The sequence below is a fragment of the Nothobranchius furzeri genome, chromosome 5 (genome assembly GCF_043380555.1).
Source record: "Nothobranchius furzeri strain GRZ-AD chromosome 5, NfurGRZ-RIMD1, whole genome shotgun sequence".
Classification (NCBI taxonomy): domain Eukaryota; kingdom Metazoa; phylum Chordata; class Actinopteri; order Cyprinodontiformes; family Nothobranchiidae; genus Nothobranchius; species Nothobranchius furzeri.
The window spans coordinates 82,235,414-82,257,484 of NC_091745.1; the positions used below are offsets into that span (position 1 = coordinate 82,235,414).

Sequence of the window (22,071 nt, forward strand, 5' to 3'; positions counted from 1 at the left end):
GGCCGATTTTTCTGTTCCGTGGATGCGCACGGGTGCCCTGAGATGCCGGCCAGGCCGGAGCGGCGCAGAGCTGCGAGGGCAGAACGATGCTGCTTGCAGCTTTTATTATTATTATTATTATTATTATTATTATTATTATTATTATTATTATTATTATTATTAAAAGAGGGTATTGTGCTATCCTCTGTGATCTGAATCAGTCAGAGCAACTACATTTACGTTTACATCCTGAGCACGACTATCCCACAATGGTCCTTGGAGACATTATTATTCACCTGGACAATCCCAGCTCATCAGGCTTCCTTTCACTAATAACATCATTTGATCTAAAAATAGTACAACATCCTTCAACTCACAAAGCTGGAAACGCACTTGACCTCATTTTCACCAGAAACTGTGCCATAGACACAATCTGTCACATCGCTGCATCTTTCCGATCATTACTTCATCCATTTCAGCACGACTCTACAAGGGAGGTCCACTGCTTCCTCCCCAATGGTCTCATTCCGCTGCAACCTCCGCAATCTGGCACCCAACCACTTCTCCTCTCTTGTTGCCTCCACTCTTCCATCTCCCAGCACATTCTCTGCTTATGAAGTGAATGATGCCACCAAGTCACTCTGCTCCACACTCTGCTCTTGTCTTAACAACTTGTGCCCTTTAGCCACTAGACCTGCTAGATCCTCTCAGTCGCACCCTTGGCTAAATGATACTCTCCGGTCTCTACGCACCAATCTTAGAGCTGCAGAACGGAAATGGCGCAAAACAAGAGATCCTGGTGATCAACTGAAATTTTATGAATTACTGTCCTCATTCTCTGCCAGCATCACTGATGCAAAGAAAGCTTTCTACACTGACAAAATTCTCAGCTCTACTGACTCTCAGAAACTATTTTCAACATTCAAAACTCTGCTCACCCCTCCGTCTCCACCTCCTACCAACAATCTATCAGCTGACACCTTTACCTCATTCTTCACTGACAAAGTGGCAGCTATAAACAAACAGTTTACTCAACTGGCCACTCCTGATCATTCGCTACCACAAACTCCTTCTAGCCCAACCATCTCAAGCCCTACTGCTTCATTTTCCTCTTGTTCCCCTCTCACTGAGAACTGTGTGTCCAAGCTTCTCACGTGCAGCCGCCCTACTACATGTCCACTTGATCCCATTCCAACTAAGCTGCTCCAAGCTATTGCTCCTACAGTAGCCGCAGCAGTCACACATGTGATCAACACTTCACTGACATCTGGTACATTTCCCACCTCTCTCAAGCATGTTCAGGTTAAACCGCTGCTAAAAAAACATCTCTTCCTCCAAATCATGTGGAGAACTACCATCCTATCTCTCTCCTCCCTTTTCTGTCCAAAATCATTGAAAGGGTGGATTTCAAGCAGATCACAGAAAACCTCTCACAAAACTGTCTGCTTGACCCTTACCAATCTGGGTTCACAAAGGGCCACTCCACTGAAACTGCTCTGTTAGCAGTGAGGGAATCCTTAAAGGAAGCTAGAGCGACTGCCAAATCCTCAGTGCTTCTCCTGCTCGACCTATCGGCTGCATTTGACACTGTCAGCCATGGCTTCCTTTTGTCCACTCTCTCTAGCATGGGCATCACAGAGAAACCACATGCCTGGTTTGAATCGTACCTCATTCATCATGCTGCCTCACTGCCACCTACGACTGACTGGAAATTGGTTGTTGTTGTTGTTGTTGTTAGCCTCAATGGCAACATGCCGATTATCACTTGTAAGTCGCTTTGGACAAATGTGTCTGCTAAATACATAAACATAAACATACATTTGAAACCTAGTAGGAATAAAGTAAAAAAAAAAAGTATATTCTTTTTTTGCGTGAGGAGCCAACTGTGGCCTTTTCTGCAAACAGAGGCCTCCCATAAGGCTTCTATGTTTTATGTCTCGGAGTTCAATCAGCATTAGCGTTTTCTGGGTAGTTGAACACAGCTGGTTCCTCCCTAACCCCAGGATCACAGAGTTTCTGTGTTTAATGACCGCCCAAGTAAAACCTCTGAGGACAGAATTATCTGCACAAATAGAAATACACTGTGTTACACTAACAATTGGTGTCAAAGGTCACCAAACTTAAGTTTGGTTACTAAAATGCTTTTCAATAGAGCTTTCTGCTCCCCTTTACTCTGCAAGGCTGTTCTGTCTTCATTGGATTTGTTGCATACAATTGCTCTCTCCTTTTCTTTCTCTCTTTCCATCTTTCCCTCCCCCTCTCCCTCCCTTGCATGCTCCCTCCTCTCTATCTCTCTCATTTTTTATTCCTCTATCTGCTTTATGTGATGATCTCTTTTGGACTGTACTTGTTCTGTTGTCTGAAATGTCATGTTTGAGTTTGCACAGAATCCCCTCTCTCTCACTCAGGGCTCTCCAGTCAGGAACACATCAGTGTCTGAAGCCCCCTCTAATCTCATCAATGATTGGGTAAAAATATCTGCCCCTCTGATACCCTTTTGAGTTGATGGCTTTTAGCCCTGCACACCTCAAACAAGCTGACTCCTTTACCCTGATTGGTTTACTTCCTGACTACTTTTTTACTGATCTATTGGTTCCTGCTCCTCCTATTAGCTAAATGAATTCTAACATGAGACTGCCTCAGGTCCATGTAGTTTAACATCATATAACAATCAGTCTTTTAGAAACACATTAGTTGTATAGTAATATTACTAATACTTTGTTGGTAATGTGGTTGAGAGTCCCGTGTGCCAGTTTGAATGACTGCCATGAATGTGCAAGTGTTTTTGTGTAAATAAATTACCTTGACCCCAGTAAGGTTCTAAATGTAACTAAATTATATTTAGTAAATAAGTGCAATAATGTAAAGGAACACGGTTAAAGGGATAATATGTAGCCTTTTCATATTTTTAAATACATTTATTTAGAGAGAGTGTGTGCTAAAATTAGCCTTTAATGGGTTAAAGAAATGTCTCTCAGACCCCTTCTGGCATCTGTGGTCAGAATACTGCATTTACAAGAGTGACGGTCTGGCGCCTGCTACACTTAAAACAACTTTAGCTGACATACCTGTTGCTGTGGTCTATTAACATCACATTTTCTGCTTGTTTTAGATCACAAACACAGCTGATGTGTTTCATTTAGTTATAAATTGCTCCTGTAAAACTAATGAAGGCTAAGGAGACATTTCAGCAGTTAGATTAAGGTGTTAAATAAACGAACGCACAGCAAGTGAATAGGTTTCACAGATAGTAACGGTCACTAGGGGGTGCTAAAAGCGTGCAAAACTGCCAGGTGTGCCTATAAACTATTCGCCTAATGAGCTCTTAATTCCTTCATAGTTATTGTGAAAATAAACTCCACCCTCTTTCAGTTGTATGATCTACAGACCAATTACCTGGTGCTCTCCAGGCTTTGACATGACTCTCCAAGTCAGTCTTTCTACTTTACTTGTCTTTCCTACCAAAGCAAACACCATACTAAATATCTTGCTTTATCAAAGGCAGCAATAGGTGTTGTGAATGACAGCACATTGATTAGCTAGCCTTTATTGATGATATTGCTGCCGTTGCTCATATTACAACTCGTCTACGAGGGGCTAGGCCACAACATAAAGCATGGTCTATTTTCAGCAGATACAAAGAATCCACCTGTGAATTTCTATTTACATACATACTGTATATATATATATATATATATATATATATATATATATATATATATATATATATATATATATATACATACATACAAAGACCACAGACTTCTCTGCATGACTGGACTGTACCGGCAGAAATAGCCATCGGAAACTATTAGATTTCTGCTGTGTTTTTTAGTTGTTGGGAGTTTAGAATATATTGTTAGCGTGGGCAACTGATGAGTTATAGTCCAATTGGATGCAGTAAACACTCCAAGTAAATTATTCTTTTTTAAATGGAGAAAGTCAACAAAACAGGGCAAACGCTGGTCCATATGCTCTAACGTTGGTGCAGAACATTCAAGTCCACACCAGAGTCAACGAGAATCATAAAACAACTTCCCACAGCAACAAAAACCCCGGAACACAATATCTTGCTTACAAGCAAAATTTTTCACCATGTTTTCTTTTACAAATCCCAAAGTTTGAGTGGAAAGTTATTCATACAGTTTTACGACCCCGTTTTGTGTGTAAGCAAGCTTGATAAATTAGGCCCCAGGTCATTAAGCCAATCAGTAAAGAGTTTCCTATGCAAGGAACCCAGCAAGTTGCATCAAGTCACTGACTAGTGTCAGTCTTTACAAATCCTCATACTAAGCAAGCATGCAGCGACAGTAGAGAGGAAAACTCCCTTTTAACAGGAAGAAACCTCCAGAGAATCCTGGCTCAGTATGCAGCCATCCACCATGACACACACACACACACACACACACACACACACACACACACAGACACACACACACACACACACACACACACACACACACTAGAGTCTAGCATTCGTTGCAAGGATTGTCAGTGACTTCCATTCACTTTAGTGACTGAATTGTGTCTAACCCTAACCCCACCTCTAACCATAACCAGTCTACTCATAACCCTAACCCTTAACTAAAACTTAATTCATGCCATACCTCTAAAAATAACCAGCAGAGCTCTGTGGCATTGTCCCAAAGTGAGGACCAGCAAAATTCCCTCACATTGCTTCCAGTGTCCTCAGTTTGCAGGTAAAAACTTGTTTTGGTCCTCACTTTGATTTATAGACCGGTACACACACACACACGCACGCACGCACACACACACACACACACACACACACACACACATGGGGCGATGGTGGCACAGGAGTTAAGAGCTCGCCCCGTAATCGGAAGGTCGCAGGTTCGAGCCCCGCTCAGTCTGTCGCTGTGTCCTTGGGCAAGACACTTAACCCACGTTGCCTGCTGGTGGTGGTTGGAGGGACCGGTGGCGCCAGTGCTCGGCAGCCTTGCCTCTGTCAGTGCGCCCCAGGGCAGCTGTGGCTACATTGTAGCTCATCACCACCAGTGTGTGAATGTGTGTGTGTGAATGGGTGAATGACTGATTGTGTTGTAAAGCGCCTTGGGGGGTTCCAGGACTCTAGAAGGCGCTATATCAAATACAGACCATTTACCATTTACACACACACACACGACCCTACAGGGCAATTTCCTAGTACATATCCATAGCCTGGTTAAATCAGGACATGCTCAAGCAAGCAAGGCAGCTTTATTTATGTAGCACATTTCATACACAGAGGCAGTTTAATGTGCTTTCTATTAGTAAGAATAGCAATAACATTAAAATCAACATACATGATAAATGACCCGCACTTGTATAGCGCCTCTCAGAGTAAGGACTCAAAAGCGCTTTACACTACAGTGTATCATTTATCCATTCACATAGACATTCACACACTGATGGTGATGAGCTACGATGTAGCCACAGCTGCCCTGGGGCGCACTGACAGAGATGAGGCTGCCGAGCATGGATACCACCGGTCTCTCCGACCACCACCAGCATGGCAGAAAATACAATTTAATAATTAAAAAGAAACTTAGGTAAAGTTAAAGGGTGAGCAGTGCAGCAGGGCAGGCCCAACCCAATTTGTTGCCGTAGGTGAGACTACTCCTTGGCGCCCCAATCCCTACTCTGAATGAAGTAACAACTCCAATATATATATATATATATATATATATATATATATCAATGCTGAGGTAGCCCGTGGCATTTAAACTATGCCCAATTGGCACTAAGGGGCCTAAAGTGTGCCAAGAAAATATCTGCCACACCATTACACCACCACCACCAACCTGCACAACGGTAGCAAGGCATGATGGATCCATGTTCTCATTCTGTTTACGTCAAATTCTAACTCTACCATCTGGATGTGTCAACAGAAATGGAGACTCATCAGACCAGGCAACATTTTTTAGGTCTTCAACTGTCCAGTTTTGGTGAGCTGGTGCAAATTGTAGCCTCTTTTTCCTTTTTGTAGTGGAGTTGAGTGGTACCCGATGGGGTCTTCTGCTGTTGTAGCCCATCCGCCTCAAGGTTGTGCGTGTTGTGGCTTCACAAATGCTTTGCTGCATTCCTCGGTTGTAACGAGGGTTAGGCTCTTCTATCAGCTTGAATCAGTCGGCCCATTCTCCTCTGACCTCTAGCATCAACAAGGCACTTTGGCCCACAGGACTGCTGCATACTGGATGCTTTTCCCTTTTCACACCATTCTTTGTAAACCCTAGAAATGGTTGTGGGTGAAAATCCCAGTAACTGAGCAGATTGTGCAATACTCAGACCGGCCCATCTGGCACCAACAACCATGCCACACTCAAAATAGCTGAAATCAACTTTCTTTCCCATTCTGACCTTCAGTTTGGAGTTCAGGAGATTGTATTGACCAGGACCACGCCCCTAAATGCATTGAAGCAACTGCCCTGTGATTGGTTGATTAGATAATTGCATTAAGGAGAAGTTGAACAGGTGTTCCTGATAGTCCTTTAGGTGAGTGTATACTAAAATAACCAGTAAGATGTGATAATTCCATATAAATATGAAAAATCAATCTGATTGATCTTTCAATGCTTAATCAGAGGATTATAGTTACTTTCCTTATTCAGGGACCATAAACACACTTCATATTCATTCAGACAGACTCAAGTACATAGTTTATAAAAATGAATGTATTTCTTTTCCCTAAACTAATGATTATACATGACAAGATATGAATGTAATGTAGCAATGGATATGAAGTGACTTAATGTGATGTGTGGAATGCTGGAATGAAAGCTAGATGTTTTAGCAAAACCTTTAAGTATCTGAGAGAATTTGTGAAGTCTGGGTTGTAAAACCATCCAACACAATCTGTTGAGTTTACAATACCCTTTGTGTAGAGATCCCCGTTCAGATCCAGGGGGTCACGAGTTCGGGATGGACATGGACCTCGAGGGACCAGGAACTCGTAGATTAGCTCCGATATGACCCGTGTAGTCTTGAGATATCTCCAGGTCATGACAAGAAGCTGGAATGCTTGTTTGCATCTAAGGCGGTTTGTTTGGCTTGTAGAAGAGCCATTTTGTCTGATATTACCCGCAGCGTTGCAGAGAGGCTTTGCCCTGAGGTCAAAAGATAGGATGGTTTCAAAATTGCTTCTTCCCTGATTTAGCCAAATTGGGAGTCAGCTGCAAACTGAATTAATAAGGAACTAAATTCTGCGTTATTAAAATTGCTTTTAAATTAGGCAAATCAGATTTTGACACATTTGAGAGCTTAACAAAAACCTTTCTCAGATGTTCCGCCTTCCTTCAGATACAAAGATGGCTAACCCTTTGTGAGGACATTTTACAAATGTTTTAAAACACATGTGAAATGAATATTAACATTAATAAGTATCTTATTATAATGTGTATGGGTGTAGATATTGATTAAGGCACAGATTATTCAAACTGTAGCAATTAAAACATATTATTTATGACCAATAAGGTGTGATATTCCATACAGATATGAAATATCAATCTGATTGATCTTTGAATGTTTAATAAGAAGATTCTAGTAACTTTTACTTATTCAGGGACCATAAACACACTTCGTATTAATTCAGACAGAGTCAGTATACAGTTAATAAAATTAATTTAATTATTTTTCCTAAACTAATAATTTATACATGACCAGATATGAATAATGAGATGTGGTGTGGTGGATGTGAGGTGTTGTGATGGGAGCTTGATGTTGTAGCAACCGTTCTTTGTATCTGAGATAAATTGTGAAATCTGGCTGTAAAGGAATGTGTTGTTTGTTATAAACTAGTGAGTTAGTTATTGATACAAACCTCATCAGACACCAGTATGCAGGCTTACGATACCCTTGTATGAGTTGCTCCCTGCGGTCCGAAGGGTTGCGGTCAGAGTGGTAAGGTCACCGGACGTCGAAACCACAATACTTAGAGATTAGTAGCTACTTCTGAGTTCAGCTTCCCCGGCCATGAGATGCAGCCTGGGGTCTGCAGGTTAGATGTCCAAGGTGGATGTAGGAGTTGAAACAGCTCTTAAAAGAGCTGTTGTGTCTGTAATCAGTTGCAAGTTCGCAGAAAGGTTTTGACTTAAGGTCAAAGGACATTGTTTCAAAAGAGGCTTCTTTCCCGATTTGGCCGAATCGGGGCTCAGCTGGAAACTGAGTTACTCCGGAAGTAATTCTTGTTTTATTTAACTACTTTGTTATGATTTCTGGCCAAGTTTGGCAAATCAGAATTTGACACATTTCTGATTATTTACCAACATCTTTCAGAGGGTCATGCCTTCTTTCAGATACAAAGATATTTTTAACCTTAATGAGTATCTTATTGTAATGTCTATGAGTGTAGACAATGACTAACTTGTTAAATCAAACACGCACTGGTCTGTGATATAAATGGATCATTGTAAGAACAATATTCATTTCAAATTCATTGATTTAAGCACAGATTATTCACACATTTCATTCAAACATCTTGTTAATTCATCATAAATGGTTATTCACCAATTCAGAGTGAAAAATGTTGACGTCTGGCGTTCACACAGTGAGTGCAAGAACCTTGGGTGAGAAGGTTTGTTTGAATGTTTTGTCTTTATGGAATGCCATCATGCACTGAGCAGAACCTTCTTGATTTAGTAGGCCAAACCGAAAGTGAATTCATGCTGTAGATGAAAGGTTACTATGTTGATCAATACATAGAAGAAAACTGACCCTTTTGGATGTTACAAAACATTTGATTTAAACATCTTGTTCATTCAACACATATGATTATTTCACCTCATAAGTGGTAAAGTTATTAATAATTCAAGATGTCTTATGAGTGAAAATGCAGCAGTTTCACATAAGTCCTTGAGCAAAGATGTTTATGGCTTCTTGTCTAATAACAAGAGCTGGAGCAGAGTTCTGGCTTTGGAAGTCAGACAGGTGTTGTTCTCGTGTCTGCAAATGAAAGGTTACTTTCTGGTCAATTTGTCGGTGAAAATTTGACCTTTGATATGTTACATGCGCAGACGTTACAATAGTCAGAAACAAGCTTGATTTGTCCTAAAGCATCTCCAGGATGCTAAATAATGTTATGATAACATCATCATTTTTGTAACATTTCTATACCTCTGTCCCTGTTGTGTTTTTTCTCCTCTTGTTTTCTTTTTTTCTCCCTTGGGCTCATGATCATTTAGGGTGTTTCGACATGTTGAACTAATTGAATCATCAGAATCATGACTGTTGTCCTCTACGATAGCAGGTAAAAATGGCGGAAGGGGGCGCAGGGTGCACCAGGTTGGAAATTTTACAAACTTCCGTGAAGTTGGCAAGACGCTGACAGATTTGACATTAACGGCTAAATAACGTCTGTTTGGAGTCTCATTTTTAAACATAACATACCTCTTTGGTATCACAGCAAGGTAGTGATCAAGCTAAACTTCATTTTTTTCTGTTCCCAGCATGCTCTATGGGCCCACAAAACTGCCATGAGCACTCAGGGACCATCTACAAATATAAACACCAGCATGCTGTAGTTCTTTTTTAAAGCACAGAGCAGTTTTGTTTACCTGTTTCCCGCTACGTTTCGTTTGCAGCTGCAAACTTCCTCAGGCTGACGTCAACAGGCACAGTCTAGTTTGCAGCCGAGTGTGAAGCAGCTGGGATGAGAATCAGCTCCTCTAAATCTGAGACCATGGTCTTGATTCAGAAAAGGATAGAATGCCTTCTCCGGGTCAGGGATGAGGTCCTGTCCCGAGTGGAGGAGTTTATGTATCTTACAGACTTATCAAGAGACAAAGAGACCTTTGACCTCTTTGTTGGATCGTTGTTGCTGCTTACTGGCTGTGTGCCACAGTCTGCTTGTCAAGTAATCTGAGTAGATGAGTCATTTTCAAACAATCCATTTACTTCCCAGTTGACTTCTAGTCAACAAATTTTAGTGTCTGGAGAAGTATTTTTGGAAGTCTTTTGAGGAAAAGGAAAGCATCTTGCTGCTGTAAATCTGCTTGGAGGTTTCAGCTGATCACAGCCACTGTACATGAAGGTCATTGTAAAAAATACTGTAGTAGACTCCTCTCCCAATTAAAGAATATCCCAGCGATTTATAAGAGTCCAGTACTTACTGAGAACCTATTTTCTCCGGTCTCCCATCTTTTCCATTTTCTGATTGGATGTTTGTTTCTGTCCGTTTTCATTGTCATCCCTTATTCATCAATGAAAATGTCAGTCAAAATTCATTATAATTTAGTCTTTATTGTCATGTATGTTTTTGTTTCTTTTCAGTCTGCAAAACTTAATTCATCACAAAAAATGACGAAAATAATCTGTCAACAAAATTAACACTGGCATTTAACCGATTGATATTCATTTTAAATTGATTATTTGCTTTGTATATTTTAATTGCTTACAGTTTAACTATTGTATTCTAAATCTTTATTATTTTAATATTATAATTGTATTATTTAATCTTTATTTACTTAATGTTACTATTATGTTAGCTCCTGATACTTTTATATTTTGACCTATATTAATCTTTCTCCCAATGTTTCCACCGTGGGGGCCCTCTGCTTTGGGGGTGGCAGTCAACTTTTACTGCCTCGGTTCTCTACGGGTAGTGTTTGGGTTGAGATCGGGCCTATACCCTCCCTCCCCTTTGTGTCCTGTGTCAGTACCTCGGCTGTTGCAATTGGCCTGCTGCTGCCGGGGCAGATGGCTCCTCTGATGGTGTTTCCTTGCTCTACCATATCTGGCTCAGCTGAACTCAGCCCAAAATCAGTTTTACTGATGTTCCTAACTTTGTATATATAGGGTTGTCACGGTAACCGGTGTAGCGGTAAACCCCGGTAAAAAGTTAACAATTATAATAACAGTCTTGTTTTTTAAGAAATCTGTTATCTCGGTGGATTACCGTGGCTGCGGTGTAGGCGAGGTGACCCTTACCAGCCACCGTATCATCTGCTGAAGTTACCGGCGGCACATGCGCACTTTGTTGTTTACAACCAAAACTTTCTTGAAGCTAAAGCTGAAATAATGGCCGAAGGGGTAGACGGCAGTGCTCAGGACATTTATTATGCCTCAAAGAAGACAAAGTCAGAAGTACGGGCATGTTTTGAATATTTGAAGAATGCCGAGGGACAGTTGACAGAAGACGGCTATCCTGTTTGCAGCACATGCAGGAAAAAGTGTTTGTGAAAGGCAGCAGCGCGTCAAATGTCATGACACATCTGCGTGACCATCACCCACAACTCTACAGTCAACACAAGGCAAGCTAACGTTAGCGTTTTAGCTAAAATGCGTGATCCGAGGATTTGGGTTGAGGGAGAATGCAACGAGTCGCTGTATAAAGCAGCCGCAGCGCCGCTACCTGCATATAAACCGTGTCGCGGACACCCCCATGTTGAAATGACGCTATGCATTACGGGGCTCCCAGGGGCAGATAAGAGTTGGTCTCTCTCTGAGAATAATTATGAATTTAACAATGATTACTGCCTGATGACATTTTCCCACATCTGCAAAGCTCACTGGAAGGACACAAACCGAGGACAATATTTTCCTGATATAGGGTTTATTTAGTTGTGTGAAAATGTAACACGTTTAGAAAAATACTGCGATAATACCAAAAACCATGATAATGTTGGTCACAATAACCGTGAGGTTACATTTTCCCACCGTGACAACCCTGCGTGCGTGTGTGTGTGTGTGTGTGTGTGTGTGTGTGTGTGTGTGTGTGTGTTTGTGTGTGTACAGGAGGGGGTATGACTATGATAATGCATTTAAGTTGGTGTGGCAGGGATGGGAATAACGGTTATGAAGGGTCATTTTAACATGTAAAGCACTTTGAGTTGTATTCTTTGTGCTTTCTAAAAAAGATTGACTGGTTGATGTTTTTTGTTGTACCATTCAGGTAGTTGTTTTTAAACTCTGTGTGTCCATCTCACAGCCCAGTGAGCTTTTGGTTGACATTTCTTTCTGAGAAACAAGAAACAAGCAGGGGAAGATGTGCAGTGCCTTTTGGTGATCCACATCAGCCTCCATCTACGTGTCTTTGAGCTGCTCTAAAGCCTGAAATGGGAAACACGTTTAATGAAGGAAATTTGTTTGTGCAGAATCTTATTAAGGGCTCAGAAGCATCTGCGTCACCGAGGTTAGCTTGCACTTTGGTGACAGGCCTTGTCACTGAACCTCATTTTCTCTAAAAATTAAAGGCTAATTCCCCAGAACCATTAAAGCCAACAGGCACAGTCTAGTTTTAAAAACATGCAACCTCTTCTTCTTGGCAAATGCATGTTTACAGGCAGTAAATTGCAGGTTAATCAAATTACTGAGCTCTTATATGAAAGCTTTTTATTTGTTTATCTGTTTACCACTCATTGTTTCTACATGATGTTCTTGGAGAGGGAACGTGTGCTTTAGTGAAGCTTAAAGCAGCTCAGCCTACGTGCCCAACCTGCAACCTTTGCCTCCCAGTTCTTAAGTCCATGAAAATGTTCTTTTTCAAAAGTGTTGATAGCTTTTTTATATTGCTGCCTGTAGCGTACATTTAACAGCTGTCTTGCCCTTTCATTTGAAATTGAATTTCTACCATTATAGGATTTTTTTATCTGGTCGTCCAGAGGCTATACAGAAATCGATTCCCTCAACTCATAGGCTCTAATTGTTGCTCAGCTAAAGGCCATGTAGCAACATATTAGTTTCTTATTACTTGCCTGTATCTCCAGTACATCAGTGTGAACCTCACAACTTTAATGTTTACTGAACTGCAAATTATGCATGAGATGACAGAATGTCTTAATAATGCCCTATAAATACCTATTGTGTGTACTTGTAAGGACATTTGTGGAGTCAAGGGGAATAACAGGCAAGGCCCACTCTAGCTTTTATTCAGCTGATTATTGATTACAGACTTGCACTCAGTGAGTCAAACACACAAATCTGGGCTATTCTGAGAAATTTTTTTTCCAGTTAGTCAAATACAGCAGGGGTATAAGTGTGTTACATTTTGTTTGAAAGAGTTTATTGAACCAAAGTGACACAGTAATCTGAGATATTGATCAAATGAGACGTCACAATCTTTGTTTAGAAAGATAAAGTACAAGCCCTTTATTCTCATCCCCACATCTCCTTTTTTGGTGTGCAATAAATATTTGACAGGAAAGGATGACCAACCGGTAGCATGGCTGACCTTTTTAGTCAGCCTAACATTCTCTTCCTCCTTGGTGCTTTTGGTGACAATCAATTCCTCCAACTTAGTTTTGACTTGATTAAACGCACATGTTCAAATGTGTGACAAAGTCACAAGTTGATGATTCCAACAGGACTTGTTCTGAATAAGCATGTGAGGGGGTTGTTATATAGACCTTTGTCTAGAATGTGGATGATGTACACCATTTTAGTTATGAGGGTTTGTGATCTAAGTGTGAACCATTGACTTTGAGTTTGTCTTTCTGTCCAATCAGAAGTAAGCACCTGCCCAGAACGAGGTGCATCCAGCATGTGATATTTTAATAAGTCATCCAGATGCTACTCCCATCCCATAGACATAATAAAGACATGAAATAAAGACTGTTACAAGCAGAACATATTTATTACAGAATGTTCTGGAAAGGTACTAACTTGGCTCTGTTGGCATGTCCCCTCACACGCGAGCCCAGACACACACCAAACCCTGTACAGGATCACAGCCCTGAGAGAGAGAGAGAGTGCAAAAACACTGACTCACTGTGTGTGTGTGTGTGTGTGTGTGTGTGTGTGTGTGTGTGTGTGTGTGTGTGTACTCATGTACACACATTTATTTGTGTGAGTCCATGTGCAGGTGCATTTGTATCTGTTTGTTTATGTTACAGCGTGTTAATTTGACTTTGCAGTCAGATGACAGTGCCACTGTACAATATGACGCTCAAATGTGCCAAGTGCGGAGTTATCTCTTCGGCTGACGTTTCCACCACAGCTACCAGTAACGCCATGTTAGTCCAGCTAATTATTTTACCTTAAATTTTCTTACCTATGTTTTCTCCTTTGCCGTTTTTACCTCCCTTCTTCCTCTCTCGATTTGTTCTTTGTCCTTTATTTCTGTCATTTTTCTTCCCTGGTGCTCAGCTGACACGACTTCATTCAGATTCACACTTTTCCTTGAAACAAAATGTGTTAACTTTATTTCTGTAAATGCCTATCCCTATGTGTTATATGACTGAAAGAAGGTGTGTGTGTGTGTGTATGTGTGTTTGTCCCAAAAGAGTCACAAAGCTGACAATAAGGACTCCATGTATGCAGAGAGGCCAGCCACACACAGTTATTATTTGTGTGTGTGCGCCTTGCTGTGATCCGTAAGTGCCTAGATTGATCAACTCTATTAATCGCAACACAATTTTCTACTTTTAACTTCTGTGAAAAAATCCCCATCTTAACTAGACAGGTTATATGTTTTCAGCACCAAATGTTCCTGCAGTCCAGAGAAATGGTGCTCTGAACGATGACTATGCCTCATCTCATGTCATAGTTTGTACGCTGGCATGCTGACACCATCATAAACAGCAGGCCTTTTTATCTGTCAAGTGGTTGTGAGTGTGCCAATTAGTTTAGCGTTTAGCTTTTCTTAGTATGATTTAAAAATCAAAACTTGTACATCTATCTTTGTGTGTATGTCTTTTAAATGTACAACAGCATATTAGGAGCCACTAACAATTTTCTTCCCCAGTTCTGAGATTAAAGTCAAAATGATGAGGGGAAAACTATCAAACTGGTGTTAAAAAAAAAGTAGAAATAAACACAATATTGACAAAAAATGAATAAACACTTTTACCCATAACACCTTATTAGCAACACACACACACACACACACACACAGGTATAGTAGATTATCTGTTCCGGGACTGGGTGATCAAGGTTCAAATCCTAGTCGGGTCATACTAAAGACTTTAAAAATGGGACCCAATGCTTTCATGCTTGACACTCAGCTTTCAGGGGTTGGATTGGGTGTTTAAAACACCAAATAGTTACCAATTACTGCTGCTAGGGAGAGCTGACGCTGATGGTGGCGTCACTTCCTTCTCCATTTATCCACGGGTAGCAGAGGACGTTGTTGCCCTCTGTAAAGGGGATGTCAACTTCCGTCACTTCCTTCTCCGTCTATAAATGGAGAAGTAAGTGACGCCACCATCAGCGTCAGCTCTGAGGAATTTTACAGCCGGTAAACAAAACTGTCAGCAAGGTCAAAAAGAAACCTTTTCAGTGTTTTACAAAAGAACCAAAAATGCAGTTAGAAACTAAACACAGCAAGAACATAACAAAGGTGTTTTTGGAACAATTAAGAGACTGTGAGCTAGACTTGATGTTTTCAACGGGAGTGTAGATGTACAGTAATTTTGTGATGTATGGTGGAGCCTATTATGAGTAGATTTAAAATAAAAAATGAGGACTATAAAAGGAAGCCTGCAGCACACAGTGATCCAATAATAGATGCCAATACTGGGGATTGGGCACACTTTCTGGTGCCAGTCAGAGAGCACCGCTGTATTTTGAACCAGCTAGAGTCTATTTAACCCTTATATGTCCTAAGTGCATTTTTTGTGCTCAAACCACCAGAAACATTAGAAAATTAAATGGTAATATAAGAGATATAGATGACCGTTCCAGGCCCAAGTAAATTGAGTAACAGTAGTCTAAACGACAGGAAACAAACAGATGAATAACATGACATGGAAGGGCCAAGAGGACTCACCACATCATCCAGAAAATTCTGATCACCAAACAGTAAAATCTCCATCTTTGAGTAATTTAGCTTCAAGAAGTTGAGGGACATCCATTGCTTAACCTCGCTCAGGCAGTCTTCTAATGAAACAATTGTGTGTGAGAAAGGATGAGAAGCTTAGTCATTCAGGAGGGGCTTGGAGGAGATCTGCCTCGCTTCCACATCAAGAGGAGCCAGTTGAGCTGGTTCCAGCATCTGGTCAGGATGCCTCCACGATGAGGTTTTCCGGTCACGTCCAACTGGGAGGAGACTGAAAGGAAGACCCATGACACGCTGGAGGGACTATGTCTCTCGGCTGGCCAGAGAACGCCTTGGGATTGCCTCAAAGGAGCTGGCCCAATTGGTTGGGGAGAGGGAAGTCTGGGCCTCCTGCTTATGCTGCTGCCCCCGCAACCTGACCCCGGTTAAGCGGGCAATAATGGATGGATGGATGTTTTGTTTTAACTCACACATTTGGTGCTTACACATTAGCATCCGTACAGTCCCTTGCAGTACCATACTGGACTGGAATTTGGTTTCACACATGGTCAAATATGCGTTTTCTGTTCCGAGGTGACTCTTTTTTCATACCTCCTCCCCAGCAGTCAGACTGGGACTGAGGTGAGACTAGGGACTGATAGGCTGGGTGAAATTATGCCTAACGCCTCCGATTGGTGAGTAGAATCAGCCAGTGGGGGGGTTCTTGCATGCGCAAATCATTCATGCTGGATACTGTTAAGTAAACGTATCTGTCTGTAGCACAAAGTTGCCAATCAGTGGGCATGGGAGAAGAAAGTGAGCAGTGTGTGTGTGTGTGCCTGTCCTCTGCATCGGAGCCCTAACCCTGGCAAACCGTCAGACAGCTGCTCAGGTGTGTTTGTGTGGCCTGCAGCAGCAGAGCACAAGATTATGACGACAAACAGCAAATTAATAAAATGAAGTTGTTCAGAGTCTCCAAAAGCAACACAGCTTAGGCCCACCTTTGTTTATCTTATTATGGAGGACACTGTGAAGTTTCACATTTGTATTAAACACCGCCTACAGGCTCGGAGATTTCTGCTGTCCTGAGAAGTCCTTTGGATTTTTATGTGAACACTACACCGCCCATTCGAGGCTGAACTGCCCCCATCCAGCCCCACCAAACCCCAACTGTGCTGACACTATTGTGTAAGCACCATTTGTATCTTCTTTCCGTTGCTGAACACAACTTGTAAAAATGTAGCTGCAGCCAGCTGTAGCTAGACAAGCTAAAACTAACAAGAGCCAACTGATATTAAATAAGCCATGAAGTAAAAAGGTCCACACTGTTAGGCAAAAACATAATATTACTTAAGAGTCCAGTAAAGGCTAGGTTAACATCAGTCCATAATCAGTCCTAGCTCTCTCAAATCAGTGCAGGTTGCACCGATGTTCCCTTGGACTTTAGCTCAATGCTTAGCCTCCAAATAGATCTCTCTCAGACTTTTAATTTCAGGCTATACCATGGTGCCAACAAAAAAAGCCAAATTTTTCTTTTATTTCTTTTTCTGCTTATTTTCATAGTGGGCAAACTAAAAAAGAAAAGAAAACTACTGGCATTAGCTACTGGCAGAGTAAACAGTTATTGCCGTATAGCAGGTAGAGTTCCTGTGGGTTCATGACTGAAAAACCACTGAAACCATTTTGAAAACAAGAGTGTGAAAAACTCTTCAGTGTTCCTGTGATATTTTACTCAGTAAAAACACACCAACAACTCAACTCTAAAAAGAAAGAAAGAAAGAAAACAATCTTTTATATAGCACCTCTAAAGATAAAAATCACAAAGCACTTAACTCAAAAAAAAAATTAAGCATCAACAAGATTTAAAAAAAATGATTAAAGATATATTTAAAATGAGAGAGAACAAAAATTAAAACTGTGATAAAAAATAATAATGTAAGGAAAGGAAGAGAGAAAAGGAATAGGATAGAGGGAAATCAGTGGATCACGAGGAAAGTCGGAATAAGTAGAAAGAGTGGGAAAAAGAGAGGGTGGTAACATAGGTTATGCTAACACCAGCTTGAACAAGTGAGTCTTCAGCTGCTTTGTAAAGGAGACCACTGAGTCCACTGATCTCAGGCTCAGTGGGAGAGAAGGGCCACAGCAGCAAATCATCTGTCGCCTTTGGTCTTCGGTCTCTATAAAAGCTCAAACACTGGGAACTCTGGAGCAGAATGTATTTATTTGAGTGGAATATTATGAAAACAATAATGTAACCCTAACCCTTTTTTTTCTCAACATCTCTACTTTAATCTCAAAACCGAGAAATCATCGGCCTTAATATGTATATGTAATGAAATCTAGAATAGATTAACAGGAAAATGTGTAAAAACACTAGCAGTCAAAAGTTTGGACACTTTCTAATTCAAGGATTTCAATAAGATTTTGAATTATTTTCTATGATGTTCAGAATTCAACATAATGAAATATTTAAAACAACACTCATTTAAAATACCTTAGAGTAGTATGTTTTGTTATGATAACAGCTTTGCACATTTACATCCTTCAATACATCAGTTACAATAAAACATTAAAGAGGTTTGTCTCATAATGACCAGACATCAACAATGATCATGCATTCAGTAAACATCACTGTGTAAACTTCTAAACCACCACACAATTGTTTAGCAACATAGCCAGCACGAGACTGAACTGGAACAGCAGACATGAAACGTGGGAAATGCTTCTGCCTTCAGCTTACAGCTCTTTGGGATTCACATTGTCGCTGTAAAATATTATTTTATGTCTTTCAAATATTTTTATTTACATACACTGATGTTCACAACAGACATAATGTCACTAGACTGTTTTATTAATAGTTTTAAACAACAGTTGGTGCTTGTGAATGCCCATCAGGCTGCAAATTGGTCTCTCTAGAACCCCGCTCCAGCTACAGATGGAATTAGTTATGTTCTCAAACTCGGCTAAAATAGAATATAGCTATTATAGATGATCAGTGATGCACTCCAGGTGTGAGGCCAGCAGCTTCCATTGCCCCGCCTGCTCTGTTCTTCCCACAGACATGCTCCTCCCACTGCATCTCCACAATCAGATTAGGAATATCTCACCTTTCCAGTGCCTGATGAATGTTATGATGTAAATCCTGCAAGAGTTAGTGGATGATAAGAAGGCCTTCTCTACTAATTGAAGTATAGCTGGCAGTCAATTCAACCCTTCACTCAGGTTTGGGGAAGAAACTGGCAAGCCAACATGCATTGTATGTAGCTGCATGAGAGGAGCACGAAGGCTCTCCCCGTGTCTTGGCCTTTGGTGCCTTCTTGGGATCTGTCCTTGGTGCTGAAAACCAGAACCAGGATCTTGAAATGCACTCTGTGGTTAACCAGAAGCCAGTGAAGCTGGAGGAGAAGTGGGGTGATGTGGGTGTGTTTGGAGGACTTGGTCAGAAGCCGAGCACAGGCGTTCTGAACCACCTGTAGACGGTTCAGGGAGGTTCTGCTCAGACACGTGAAAAGAGAGTTACAGTAGTCTAAGCGTGAGGAGATGAAGGTGTGGAGAACTGTCTCAAGTTCAGAGCATGGAGCAGTAAATTTAAGAGTCTGTTTCCCCACCTTTGTATAAAAACATTTTCACTCCCATCAGTCAGACCAGCTCATAGTCTTCATCAATTAGAATTTAACTTTTAAACTTAAACATGAAAATATTTTTAAAATCGACTGCTACCTTGGGAATATTAGAATTAGGATTTATATCACTTAAAATATTAAAACTGAGGTTTTCTCTGCTGAAGGGTAAACATGTGCTACTTCATCCCCGGAGCTGGTCTCTAATACTGATGCATTCAATGTTTTTAGATTAAATTTGTATTATTTTCCATTGAGTGAGTTAGGGATGTCCCGATCAGGTTTTTTTGCCCCCGAGTCCGTCATTTGGTTTTGAGAATCTGCCGATACCGAGTCCCGATCCAATACTTTCGATACATAAACAAAAAGAAAAGAAAAGAAAAGGAAGAAGCAGTTCAAGAATGTTCCTTATTTTTTATTTAATTACCTTTTTATTTTTATTTTAACAACAGATCACTGCTGTGAGGTAGCGTGAACAATCAAGTAATAAATAACATTAATTTTTCACTTTTGGACTTTATTGCAAATATAAAAAGTCTAATATAAAAGCAGATAGCACTTCAACTTAAAATACCTGGCAGGGGTCTATTTTGCCTCGGCCCCCAAAATGCTTAGATACGCCCCTGGGCATGGGACGGCGTTTTGAAGATGATCTGAATTGTATCAACTATATAAATACTACATGCTGATAGGTTACTGCTTCATACAGGTACAGATGTGTAGTGGGATCAATCTACCTACATTTTATTTTTTTAAGAACATTGTTTTGTTTTTTGTTTATATTTTCCTGTCTTCCTGTCCCGTCTGTCTCTGATCTTCCTGTCCCGTCTGTCTCTGGTCTTCCAGCATCTCCCAGTCCTCCAGAAAAACTCCTGCCTGCTTCCTTCTTTTTCACCTCACAAGTCACTTTTTAACTAGCAGATCAAATTGATCTATTGACCGCAAAAAAAGCGGAGTGTGCGCCGCACTGCCCGACGGTGCCAGTGACGAGCGCTGCAGCGGGGGCAGCTCGAGCGCGTCCACACGTCATGCTCAAACACAGACAGAACTTACCAGAGAGAAGATGAACGGACACGAATGACTGTGTGTTAATTATATATTTTTTGGTGACGCCACATAGAAACATAGAAAATGTGACCGTGTGCAGAACGCAGCTGGAGTTCATGAATAATCAGCGGTCTGCCTGCCGCTCTCTGCATCTCTGCCCAAAAGAATCCCCGCTACACTGAGTCCATATAAATAATATAATAAAGGTAGAAACTGGATCTCTTTTGTGCTCCTTCTGAGTGTGTAAGTTAAGGGCATCAGGGGAGCCTGAAAACCTTTAAGGAGAACCAAGTTGCTCTCCTGTAATTTGAACCCAGTATCCGAGTCCGGATCGGGAAGTAAAGCCTGAGTCCCGATCAGTCTGAAACCACGTGATCGGGGCCGATTTCCAATCATGTGATCGGATTGGGACATCCCTAGACTGAGTTTACACATGAGAGCAACCAACAGATGATTTCCACTCATGTAGCTCTCATCATAATAATATTTATGATAAAATAGATTATTTACTGTTTCCAGTCCTCATGTATGCACAACTCCTGGTGACAACATATGTGTGGTTCACATATTCAGCTATTGGGCCCTTACCAGCACATACACACACATGCACGTTAGACACACAGCTCTGAAAATTTCAAGCCATTTGGCAAAAAAAAAAAGCTCCATAAAAGCATCAGACTGCAATTTTTAAGTGGACCTAGAATTCTGAACAAAGTTTTATAAAAGAGGCTCCCGAGCATGTGGCTCACAGAGCTCTGTCAGAGGACCCATTCACAACCATTTGGTTTATTCATGAATCTCTAGTTTTAACATAATCTCAAAACCACAAATTTAAATCCTATCAGGTCCACATTTAGGCAGATTTCAGTTTCTTTTTTTACCGTGTCCTATCTGGCTGTGAAGCAAACATGATTGATGTCTGAATGCTGGTGAAAAGCCTTACAGATTTCCGTTTCATTGGCTACAATAAAGTGTGCAAAGCTGTAATCTAAGCACAGAGTACTGCTTTTAAGAAATATAATTCCTGGTTCTGGTTTGGAATAAAAGGGTTCATTTGTCGGCAAATGAGCAACACAGAGGAAATAACTAAGGTATTACCAGAGGTGGAAAGAAAGTATTTAAAGTTAAATAGTATAGAATGTGTACACTGTTTCTATTCAAATGTTTATTTATACCTTTTAGAAGGGAAACAGGAAAATATGTGATAAGGACAGGAAGTGACCTAGCAATAGCTCCAGTGACCTTAACTTCTCAGTTCAGCAAGCACTGCCTCTCCATTCTGGACAACATCTGTCCTGTCAGAACCAGATCAGGTCCTGCAGTGAACCCTACTCCCTGGTTTAATGACAGCCTTTGCAGCCTAAAGCGCCAATGCAGAAAAATTGAGCGTTTGTGGAAGAAAACCCATCTCCACGTCCATCTGCTGCTCCTAAAGGATCTTCTGACATCCTTTAACTCTGCAGTCAGAGACGCTAGGGTTTCCTACTTCTCCAACCTGGTGTCCCAGAGCAAAGGGAACCCCAAGGTGCTGTTTAACACCATCAGCAGCATCGTCTCTCCTGCCTCTCCTACAGCCTCCATCCACTCTGTTGCAGACTGTGAGAACGTTCTGTCTTTCTTTGTGGACAAAGTCAATAAGGTTAGATCTAGCATCTCTCCTTCAGCCTTATCGCTGCCTCTCCCGACTCCAACCAGGCCCATCATCCTAGATAGCTTTGCTCCTGTTTCTTTGCCTGA

The 22,071-nt window shown here is 41.1% G+C and overlaps 1 protein-coding gene across 11 annotated transcripts in view; it reads left to right on the plus strand.

Annotated features, from left to right (window-relative positions):
• adgrb1a (adhesion G protein-coupled receptor B1a) overlaps nucleotides 1–22,071 on the plus strand; it is a 433,081-nt gene that overhangs the window by 358,782 nt on the left and 52,228 nt on the right. For 5 of the 11 annotated variants that reach the window (XM_070551267.1, XM_070551266.1, XM_070551273.1 and 2 more), the window contains one exon: nucleotides 13,827–13,925. The exons of 3 other annotated variants lie outside the window; for them this stretch is intronic. In XM_070551267.1, the coding sequence (XP_070407368.1) occupies nucleotides 13,827–13,925 (99 nt within the window). Of the gene's footprint in view, nucleotides 1–2,387; nucleotides 2,448–13,826; nucleotides 13,926–14,195; nucleotides 14,286–22,071 lie in introns of all 11 variants that reach the window. 3 more of the 11 variants (XM_070551269.1, XM_070551272.1, XM_070551268.1) reach the window with 2 other exon arrangements.